Here is a 12,341-nt window from a genome sequence, read left to right as displayed (position 1 = left end):
CACTTAGAAGTCCTCAACGATCCAGTTATGATAGGTTTTGTTAGTAGAACCATTTTCAAAAATGTGTCATTTACAACCACTGTAAGCATATATAACATTCACCGATCCTTTCAGGGAACTCAAAATGAAAACACAGAACAGAACAAACACACCAATAATGCTGGGTGCATTTCAGCATTGTTTAATTGATAATGAATGGTGAGCACTGAGGAAAATAATTGTAGTTATTTTCATCTCCCATTCTGGATCTTAGAAAGCACTTCTCCAGATGTGTTTTCTGGGTCATTATTTTCCCCTGGGCTGTAGTAGGTAATAGTTTTTTCAGTCCATTTTTTATTATGTTACTCATGACTGAGTACAGCCTAACCTGCTGTACTGAGTAATTATATTTATTTCACCGCAGACATCCCGTGGTGTTAAATACAATAAATATAATAGACTGATGACATTTATTGACACTAATGGATGCTGGAACATAACCACAGTAAAAAAAAAAATCTTCATTTATTTCATTATTTTCTGCAGCACAAATGTATTTTGTAAATGTAGAGAGAGAACTGTAATATGTTTTAGCAGGAAAATCACATTTACAATTGTTTAGTGTTTAAAGGAAAGTTCTGGTCTGATAGAAAAGTCAGATATTGTAAGATAAGGAGCTTTTAAACTTACTATTCCATATAGGACCTAATTTGTTGTCCATGTTCTAGGAGTTGGGTGTTCTGTATCTGTTCTGTTCTGCCCCTGTACTTCAGTTTATTCTGATTGACAACACAGTAGACATGTAAGCTGTGGAAAAATTCGGTTCAGATATTACGTTATTTCGGCATGCGGATCCGAAATTCAATTTGGTTCGGGTTTCAGGTTCGAATGAAAACCAAATTTTCTTTCGTTTCGGATGAGTTTACGAATATTCGTCGCGAGTACCACAGAAAAACATATACAGATATTAATACTAAAGTTGAGGATCCCAGACCCGAATTGCATTCGGGAGTCCGAATTCCCAAATACCATTCGTGAGCTCCAGAAAGCAATACGGGTATGGGAGCCATATTAAAGCTGAGTCTTCCAGACCCGAATGGCTTTCGGGAGCTCTCGAATGCTGTTTGGAAATTCAGACTCCATTGAGGTCTTGGAGCATCAGTTTTAGTATTTTGTATACATTAGTATTCTATAATATGAACAAATATTCGTAGCGGCAACATTGTGATCCATATATACATAAATGCAATTCGAGAATTCGGATTCAGACCCCTGTGGATGGATTAAATCGAAAAACACATCTGATTGGCCAGAAAAGTCACATGTGCAATTCAATTTAATTTTTTGAATGAAATTTGGACGGGATCCGAAATTTGGAAACGGTCATTCGGATTCGGACGCATTTAGATGCATTAGGATTCGGATGTGTCCAAATGTAAGAATTTTGATTCGGAATGAAACAAAACGCACATGTTTACATGTGAACCCAAAAAACTCAACTGTATCACGTGATCCCATGTGTTGGATCTTCTGGTAGCAGTGAACGTTGCTCTCTGCTCCTCAGCCGAACGGCCTTGTGGTCATTGTATCCCCTCATGGCCTTATGCTGGAAGCAGTGGCGTATCAATGGTCATAGCAGCCCATTCGGCTGCTATGGGGCCTGGGGTAGGAAGGTGCCCCATCAGGGGCTGATTAGGGATTAGGGCAGTAGAAGCATTTGCTTATCTATCTTAGAAGTGCAGATTTATTGCCCTCTGAACATCTGCTACAGACTGAGATTAACCCTGTATGCGTAATGCAGTCACTAATCCCAGAGGCTCACCTCTTTTAAAACCTTATAGGGGGGTTGAGGTTTGTGGTTCTACAAAAAAAGAAGTTTGTATTAGGGTTGAAGAGTAAGTGTGTGCAAGACCAATATTCATTTTCTCATAATATAATATATAATTCTGGTTCTTAGTATTAGAGCTACTATAACTTTTACTCCCTGCCCTGCTCACTAGTAGTGTACTAACTGTGCTGACAGCTCTCCTGGATTAATTGATACATACTTCATGTTAAGATCAATTACGCATATTATCACGTTGATGTCGCCAGCCGCTACAGAGAGAGTTAGGAGGGGAGCCCCAAAGTTTTGTTATAGGGCCCCATGATTTGCAGTTACACCCCTGGCTGGAAGGCTTCAGAAGACTCCAACACTAAAGGGCAACATACACATCATCAGGATGTGCTGTGGGCACTGCAGACTATACCCTCCAAAACAGGAGGAGGAAAACTTGGGACATGGCCTTCCACATGGCAGCAGTTTTAGGTAAATACTTGGAGCTTTTAATTAGATTTTGGTATTTTAATGCAAAACTAGTGAGGTAAGGTGGAAGATGGGTGTTTTTTATCCCTGAAGATCAGCTGTAAGGGCTTATGCACATGGCACATTGAGGCATACCACGTAAAAATGTTGGCTTTTTTCTGCAACCGGAAAGCCCAGGTGCTGTGTCCAGCAACCCATAGACCTGAATGGCTATGTGTGGTTGTAAGCAAGCATATAGCAATACTCACATAACCCTGCATGTAGAGACATATTCCCCAAATGCAAGCTTTCTGCATTCAGGGAATATGTCCGTACACAGCACTCAGGTATATGCTGGCACTCGCGTAATCCCGCATATGGCGTACGGACATATTTCCCATTCACTCATGTCTATTAATACCTATAGTTGACCGTATGCACCAGCAGGGTTTAGTCGTGTATATCCGTGTATAGTGTGCGGATGTATTCCCCGTCCATTCATGTCTATTTAAACCCATGGGCTCCTGTCTATGTATGCATCAGCTGGGCTTCCAGGGCACAGAAAGCATGAATTTTTACGTTGTATGCCCCAAAATTCCCTTGTGCATGAGCCGTAAAGAGACATGGTTGCTTCTCCTATCCTAAAGACACAACTCCTAATGGAGCAACAGAGTGATGGGGAAACAAGGCAAAGGTGGATATGTTGTAAAGCGCTGCACAAACTGTTGGCGCTATATAAATCCTGTGTAATAATAGTATGTGGGTTAGGGAATGGCATTTGAGACTCTGTCACTTTTCACCTGTTGGAAGTAACTGGAATTGGAAGTCATTCAGTTAGAGTTTACTTTAACACTGTTACCATTGGTTATAAGGACAGTTACTCTACTACATATGTGCGTATGCAACACAGGTCATGTCCTCAAAATAAAAAAGTCAGCGTTATGTCCTGTATACTAAAATGATAAATTTTCTTTTGAAAGTGCTAGCAAAAATGGCTACAAGAAGAATGATCAGTCTGATTCGCAAACATACACAGCTGCTGTTTCACTGCCTGGCCAATCTGCATAATCAAACACTCACTAATTGCAAGAGGCTTTGATTTAGAGGCATCTTGATGCGCGATCTGGCCATGTTTTTTCTTCGAATATCAAGGAAAAGCCAAGCTGAATGCTTTCCACTTGAGTATGAGATTTTTTTTTTTCATCTATCAGAGATAGATGTTGAACACATCAAATTTATTGCTTCATTAAAAATGCATTGGGTGAAAAACCGCAAAAGCATAAGTAAATTATTTTAATAGGCCGTGCTATACGACAGTGCGGTCTGATTAAACTGGTGTGTAGCTTCATGTACACAGGAGTTTGTTGAAAGGATAATTCTATACTGAGGGTGCCAAATGAATATATATTAGCCCAAGATAAATTTACTGAAACATTGGTGCACAAATCAGACAGCCAGAACAGGGATTAAGGGCCCATTGAGACTGTTGTGGTGCATTACAACATGCATGTTAATGAACGTAAAGGCTCTTGTGGCGGCCTTCCTTAGTATCTATTCCTAGAAGATCTTACGCAGCATCTTACAGCCAGATAGAGAAATAATACTCTGGCAACACTCTCCTTATCCCATGTTTCCAGGAAATTTCAAGCAGTTTCCATCAGCTAGATCTGAAAATGAATCATGTGGCAACACCATCCTTTCTTAGGAAATCCCACACAGTATTAATCAGCTAAAAAAGATAATCAAAACTCTGGCAAGACCTTCCTCAGGTTTTCCCTCCCAGGGAATCCAACACAGTCTCCAACAGCCAGATGTGGAATGATAGTTCTGATGAGACCCTCCTTAGCCCCTGCTTCTTGGGAATTCCACACAGTCTCCATCAGCTGGATGTGAATATAACTTGGTTAGACCCTCTTCAGCCCCTGCTCCTAGAGAATCCCACACAGTCTCCATTCGCCAGATGCGGAAATGAATACTCAGATAAGACCTTCTGTGGCTCCTGCTTCCAGGGAATTCCAAACTGTTCTCTTCTAATTGGTGTTTAGGCAAATGACATACCTCTTGAGGCCCAGTCTGTTCAAACAATAAGGCAACTTGCTGACTTAAGATACAAAGGCATTGTCAACTCAGAATGAAATCTAATGTAGTATAAACCTGTTTGGCATGTTACAAATATTGGTTTGCAGGTGAAAAACGTTTGGTCACAAAGCCTCCTGACTCCCTAAAATGCAAGGGTGAAACACGTACTAAACTTGGAGCATGGAGAGGCTAGGAGTTACTAACTAAGGGCAGGTTTAACTAACACAAACAGAAGGATAAAGAGAGGAACTCTAAATGCACATAACTGATAATAAACCGACTACTGTGACAGCACACAAACTCCATCAGTAATATCTGGTAATAATGAAAACTCTGGCAAGACCCTCCTTAACCCTTGCTCCCAGAGAATTTCATACATCCTCCATCAGCCAGATGTGGAAATAAATATTCTGGTGAGACCCTTCTTAGACCATGCTCACAGGGAATGTCATGTAATCTTCATTATCCAGATGAGGAAATGAATACTCTGGTGACAACCTCCTTAGACCATGCTCCCAGGGAAATACCATGTAGTCTTCATCATCCACATGTAGAAACTAAGAATACTCTGGTGAGACCCTTCATAGACAGACATTTGGTCTGGTGCTCCTGTTGTATTCCTGTACACCTTACAATCTGAGTATTGAGACTCCTACCTTAAGAAAACATGTATTTTATATACATTGAGATGGACCCTCATGCAAAATAGTTGTTTATAAATCTAAAATATAATATACAATTAGTGGGTGGCCAGTTCTACAGGAATAACCTCCAAATATATATTTTGGACCTAAAGAGTTCTGAATTTTTAAGAATCCTCCTACAGTCATTTAAGAATTAATAGCTGTTATGGTGTTCTTCGTGATTACATGTTTGCTCACACCTGGCTATCACATCTTTATGAGCTTGTTGGACATCCCAATCCAAAACCTATTATGGTTGTAACACTCTTCACTATTCCGGAAGATTTTTCACAAAAGTGTGTTTGTGTGAATTTATGCCTGCTCAGCTACGAGAGCATTTGATAGGTCAGATAATAGGTCAAATAGTGATGTTAGACCAGAGAACCTGGCTTACAATGACTTTCCAATTCATCCCAAAGGTGTTCAATAAGGTTGAAGACAGGGCCCTGTGAAGGGTACTCAAGTTCCTCCACAAGAAAATCATCAAACCATGTCTTTATGAAGCTGGGTTTGAACATGAGGCCAAAGTTGTGCTGGAACAGAAAATGGCCTTTCCCAAACTGTCACCACAATATTGGAAATACACAAGTGCCTAAAATGCCTATAAATGCTGTGGTGTTAACAGTACCTTTCAATGGAAACACCTAAACTCAATAATTTGGAGGGATGTTCACATTAATCTGTGTATTAGTAATATAAAGCGAACAAGAACCAGCAATCAGAATGTGCTTTTCTGTTGCTTAGGGTGAGCAGTCCATTTCAAGCTAGTTTATATTATGCACTTCTATAATATTTGCACTGACTGTTTTCCATTCTACTTTAATTTGATTTGACTTTATTTTAATTTCAGTGTCCTACGGAGACAAAAGCGACCTTTGCTGTTCACATAAAGGTTGTGGGAGACTGGACAGGTAGGTGCCACATTTTGCAAATTCTTAATGTTCATTTTAACATTGACATATGGGTCAACATTACTAGATGAATTCCCCTAAAAACATGGCAAAGTATAAATACTGATCTTCCTCATTTATGCTCAAAAGCTCCAACCCAAACCACCTGAACTGGGGACTTTCACAATGACCTTCCTCAGGTTTTCCCTCCCAGGGAATCCAACACAGTCTCCAACAGCCAGATGTGGAATGATAGTTCTGATGAGACCCTCCTTAGCCCCTGCTTCTTGGGAATTCCACACAGTCTCCATCAGCTGGATGTGAATATAACTTGGTTAGACCCTCTTCAGCCCCTGCTCCTAGAGAATCCCACACAGTCTCCATTCGCCAGATGCGGAAATGAATACTCAGATAAGACCTTCTGTGGCTCCTGCTTCCAGGGAATTCCAAACTGTTCTCTTCTAATTGGTGTTTAGGCAAATGACATACCTCTTGAGGCCCAGTCTGTTCAAACAATAAGGCAACTTGCTGACTTAAGATACAAAGGCATTGTCAACTCAGAATGAAATCTAATGTAGTATAAACCTGTTTGGCATGTTACAAATATTGGTTTGCAGGTGAAAAACGTTTGGTCACAAAGCCTCCTGACTCCCTAAAATGCAAGGGTGAAACACGTACTAAACTTGGAGCATGGAGAGGCTAGGAGTTACTAACTAAGGGCAGGTTTAACTAACACAAACAGAAGGATAAAGAGAGGAACTCTAAATGCACATAACTGATAATAAACCGACTACTGTGACAGCACACAAACTCCATCAGTAATATCTGGTAATAATGAAAACTCTGGCAAGACCCTCCTTAACCCTTGCTCCCAGAGAATTTCATACATCCTCCATCAGCCAGATGTGGAAATAAATATTCTGGTGAGACCCTTCTTAGACCATGCTCACAGGGAATGTCATGTAATCTTCATTATCCAGATGAGGAAATGAATACTCTGGTGACAACCTCCTTAGACCATGCTCCCAGGGAAATACCATGTAGTCTTCATCATCCACATGTAGAAACTAAGAATACTCTGGTGAGACCCTTCATAGACAGACATTTGGTCTGGTGCTCCTGTTGTATTCCTGTACACCTTACAATCTGAGTATTGAGACTCCTACCTTAAGAAAACATGTATTTTATATACATTGAGATGGACCCTCATGCAAAATAGTTGTTTATAAATCTAAAATATAATATACAATTAGTGGGTGGCCAGTTCTACAGGAATAACCTCCAAATATATATTTTGGACCTAAAGAGTTCTGAATTTTTAAGAATCCTCCTACAGTCATTTAAGAATTAATAGCTGTTATGGTGTTCTTCGTGATTACATGTTTGCTCACACCTGGCTATCACATCTTTATGAGCTTGTTGGACATCCCAATCCAAAACCTATTATGGTTGTAACACTCTTCACTATTCCGGAAGATTTTTCACAAAAGTGTGTTTGTGTGAATTTATGCCTGCTCAGCTACGAGAGCATTTGATAGGTCAGATAATAGGTCAAATAGTGATGTTAGACCAGAGAACCTGGCTTACAATGACTTTCCAATTCATCCCAAAGTTGTTCAATAAGGTTGAAGACAGGGCCCTGTGAAGAGTACTCAAGTTCCTCCACAAGAAAATCATCAAACCATGTCTTTATGAAGCTGGGTTTGAACATGAGGCCAAAGTTGTGCTGGAACAGAAAATGGCCTTTCCCAAACTGTCACCACAATATTGGAAATACACAAGTGCCTAAAATGCCTATAAATGCTGTGGTGTTAACAGTACCTTTCAATGGAAACACCTAAACTCAATAATTTGGAGGGATGTTCACATTAATCTGTGTATTAGTAATATAAAGCGAACAAGAACCAGCAATCAGAATGTGCTTTTCTGTTGCTTAGGGTGAGCAGTCCATTTCAAGCTAGTTTATATTATGCACTTCTATAATATTTGCACTGACTGTTTTCCATTCTACTTTAATTTGATTGACTTTATTTTAATTTCAGTGTCCTACGGAGACAAAAGCGACCTTTGCTGTTCACATAAAGGTTGTGGGAGACTGGACAGGTAGGTGCCACATTTTGCAAATTCTTAATGTTCATTTTAACATTGACATATGGGTCAACATTACTAGATGAATTCCCCTAAAAACATGGCAAAGTATAAATACTGATCTTCCTCATTTATGCTCAAAAGCTCCAACCCAAACCACCTGAACTGGGGACTTTCACAAGAATTGCAGACAAGGACTCTTTGTACAAATGCTTTAGGGACCAAATGGCCATATTAGATATTAACCAACAGTTATTCTCTATAGTAATAAAGGTATTTAAAGGATGACTCATAAATATTTCAAATAAGTTGGTGAGTTGCATTAAAGCAACTGTAAGTTAATATAATATGCCCAAAGGATAACATTTAAAATATTAACAATGACTTACAAAGCCATCCACAACTCTGTCCCCAGCTATATCTCAAACCTTGTCTCAAAGTATCATCCTAACAGTCCCCTTCGCTCTTCAAAAGACCTCCTGCTTTCCAGCTCCCTCGTCAACTCCTCCCATGCTTGCCTCCAGGACTTCACTAGTGTCTCTCCCATCCTCTTGAACTCTTTACTCCAACCTGTCCGTCTGTCTCCCACTCTGATTTCCTCTTTTACGATCCCTTAAGACTCATCTCTTCAGGGAAGCCCATCCCGCCTCAACCTAACCACTCAACCATTAAGTTCTCAGACAATTCATCCCCACACAGCTGCCTCCTCATGTATCACTGGCCCCTCCCTTTTAGATTGTAAGCCCTCAGGGGCAGGGCCCTCCTTACCATCTTGTCTTGAATTGTATTGTGATTGTAATGTCTTCCTTATATTGTAAAGCGATGTGCAAACTGTTGGTGCTTTATAAATCCTGTATAATAATAATAATAATAATATCAGGCTGGCAGGAGGAGTGGCGGCTCTGTAAATTGATAGGTAGGGGGTAGTGTAAAACAAGTCTCTACATACATACATGCAATCATATTTTTGATTGAAGGTTTTCTTCAAGGTGATTTTGCTACTTTTCCCACTCATTGTACCACTACCATAAGAATACAGGGTATGTAGTACATGCTGTAGGATGAAGTATATATTGGAGTGGATGTTACTGAGTAGGTTTTTTTGAGATGCTTACCACTAGCAGTAACACCCACAGAAGCCTGATACCGACACTGCTTTTAGTCCCAAAGAGCAGGGGGTGTGTCCATGTCTATGACTGCCTGGGCTCACAGGAAGGGGTTGGGTTGGGTGTCATGTGGTTAGGAAGTGGATCAGAACTTCATGAAGAGCAAGGATGCTTAGAAGATTACATTGGTGTGGATAGCATAAGTATTTAATTGCAAGCTGCAAATATGCCGCATGCTAGACAAAAGGATTCCAAACAGTTTAAAATAACCGAAGTTGGCGTTGGGCTTTAAATACAGGACAAAGGATTTCCAGAGCGGTACGGAAGAGGCAGCAAAGCAAAAGCATGCTGCTTTCAGGTTAGCTCCATCTCACTTACTTTTTATGTATAAATTTCAGCTTTAGCTATTGAGGTATGTTAACAACACTCTCTTTAGAGAAAGAAATTGGCAAAGGAGACATATTACAAATGAGAAAGTATGTACAAAACCACTATACATTCTGTACCAAAAATGTCTCTGTTTTCTGTTGTCCTCCTTAAATACCTTATAAAAACTCAATGGTAAAGAATGGAAAAAAACACATATGCAGTACAGCTCTACAATACATGCACATTTGCCGTGATTTATTCTTTTAAAAAGTGCAAGTGCAGAAAAATACATGTTGATCTGTCAGAAATGTACCCAGCTCCTAATTTTTCTATTGTGAGCATAGCGACATAGTGGTCACTATGTAGCCCAGAAGAAGGGACACTGTGTGGCATCGAGACGTTGGCTGTTTGACACTTGTGACAATTTAATAAAAAGTGCCTATACTTCTTGCAAGCATTATCAAGTGCTGGTGACTTCTATTGCGGACTGTATTTGACACGGCGCCATCCGTGTTGTCACTTTGAGCACCAATTCTTTGTGAAGGTGTATGGAGTGCAATTGATTTCCTGTTTCGATTGCTAGTGAAAATAGACACAGTAAGGCAAGCTCTACTGCCCCTCCCTCCTGCCCTTTCCAGGCTAGTAGATGGACAGTTTGCTGGAGACTGCTCAGTCCCTTGTGATCCTGTACTTGACAGAAATTTCAGGGAAGCTGAGCTGAGAGAGTTGGAGCTAGCCAGTCAGCCCATAGACAGTGGTACCATGAATAGCAGGGTTAGGCAACCATGGCACTTCAGCTATGATAAAACAACAAATTCGGGAGTCATGTCTGAGGCTGTCAGAGTCATGCAATGCCTAATGGGACTTGTAGTTCCAAAATAGCTGGAGGGGCGAGGTTGCTGACCCCTGGTGTATAGTCTGCATCTGAGCTCTGTATCATGTTTTCTAATTTTGATCAGGAGGTTAATACGGTAAACTTAATATAGAAGATTCTGTTATCTGTTAAGAGATTCCATCCACAAAAATACTGGGCTCATTGTTACCTCCAAGTTCTTATCCCCTACCAATTCTTTTTTTTCACTTTCTAAAACATAGCAGATGGTAAGATTGATAATTAGCATACTAAAATCGTTAATTAAACAATTACAGTTTGTGATCACTGACAGCTGTTTACCATAGCTTTGTGTGAGTGCTGCACCGTCTATTGGCAGGAACAGCATAAGTAGCTCAATTTCCAGGTAGGGGAAGTAGTGCCGCGCCGTGCTGTAGAGGATAGACCTGGCTCCGGTGCTCTGTTATGTTCAGTTGGTGTGATTTTCATTGCTTTAATCATTTTGGATGAATTAAAATTATTTAATTTGCTTGGGGATTGGTGGGCATTTGAGGTAGCGCTTCAAGCAGGCATTTAAAAAACGAGAGAGGTTTTGTTTTGTGTGCAAGAGCAGCCATGTCATGGGCATATCGATGTGTTTTTTAATTACGTGTCAAGGTATTGGATACTTTGTTAAGTGTGGTAGAGTGGCTATGGTAACACAACCACTTGAGAGTTTTACATTTAGGAAGTATTGAACTGCTGTCGTACTTTCGAATAACAAGCTTTTAGCTAGATTCATCTTTTTTTATTTGCTTAGATGAGGGACTGAGTTTGGCATTATTGCGCAATATGGACCAATCGTTCCTAGACACTTGTTACAACTGTTCCCCAGGCACTGCTCCTCTAAACACAGTGACATAACTGTCCTCTGTACTTCTCAATGGGCTTCAGTGACCTTGCTATAAGAAGATGGTAGTCATTGCATAGCGGTTTTTACAAGTAATGCACATATTCTGTATTATTGGTACTACAGTATGTTTTAATTTAGATAAACACATTAAAGTGGACCTTTTAGAAGCTTAACACGTATGCATAAGTATATTCCTGGCATGCCTCAATATAAAAAAAACAGTATAACCTTCAAGAAAGCTCTACCTTTTGCAATTAAAAAGCCATTCTTGATCTCGAGACAACGGATGAGCCCAGGTGCTCATGAAAAAGCTCCTCCAAACCCAGAAGGAGCCCTGTCTGGACATGGAAAGAACCTCCTTCCCTGCCACCCATTCAGCAGCTGATGTGGAATTCCCTGTCCCCAGCTTGACGTAAACAAAAGGGTGGGATGCATTGTTGTCATTGACCTTATATGGCTACATGGCTATATTTTGTAACTTACATTTACCTAATATGGCTATGTGGACAGGGCAAACTTCCTGCCATTTTGTTTACATTTAGCTGCAGGGTGTGGAATGCCAATACCACATCTGATTGACACTTCCTTTTGTGGAGGAGCTCAGGTTTAAACCTGTGCTCATCCCTACTCCAGACAAGTGCCTTTGCCTAGGCTGAGATGTTGTCATCAGTCTGTTACAGGTTGAGCGAAGCATTGTCTTTGTTCCCGGTTGATCAGACATCAACATTGCAACTTTGTTGCAAGTCACAAGATGGGAGGTTGGCACTAATGTCAGACAGTTATTAGCACAGCTTAGAACTACACGGGCATCCGGATTTGCATGACTGTCATCTCTGAGCCAGCATCTAAGTCCAGAAAGTTCATGCTGTCCCTGGTGATGCCCAAACAAAAACATCTACATTCCTTGGGACAGAAAAGCAGATGAAGGCATTGTCAGTGGGAGTTCTGTGATGTGTGTCTAAGTATTGTCAAACACATGTAAGTGTTACCTTTAGACATTACTTTGCATATTCACTTAACAATGTCTGGTACTCAGTTCACTTTAGAAAGGTATAGAAAGGGTCAATCCATTTTAATTATGGCCGGTATACAGTTTTATATTGAATTACTGGCTTTATTATAATGTTTTGGGGGTTCCA

The 12,341-nt window shown here is 40.3% G+C and overlaps 1 protein-coding gene across 1 annotated transcript in view; it reads left to right on the top strand.

Annotated features, from left to right (window-relative positions):
• Positions 1-12,341, top strand: part of NOX4 (NADPH oxidase 4) — a 148,873-nt gene that overhangs the window by 76,717 nt on the left and 59,815 nt on the right. The window contains exon 12 of the mRNA XM_018565857.1: positions 5,876-5,936. Coding sequence (XP_018421359.1) covers positions 5,876-5,936 — 61 coding nt within the window. The remainder of the gene's footprint in view (positions 1-5,875; positions 5,937-12,341) is intronic.

Source organism: Nanorana parkeri, unplaced genomic scaffold (genome assembly GCF_000935625.1).
Source record: "Nanorana parkeri isolate BGI_ZX_2015 unplaced genomic scaffold, ASM93562v1 scaffold896, whole genome shotgun sequence".
Classification (NCBI taxonomy): domain Eukaryota; kingdom Metazoa; phylum Chordata; class Amphibia; order Anura; family Dicroglossidae; genus Nanorana; species Nanorana parkeri.
This window is presented reverse-complemented; position numbering and strand designations above follow the sequence as displayed.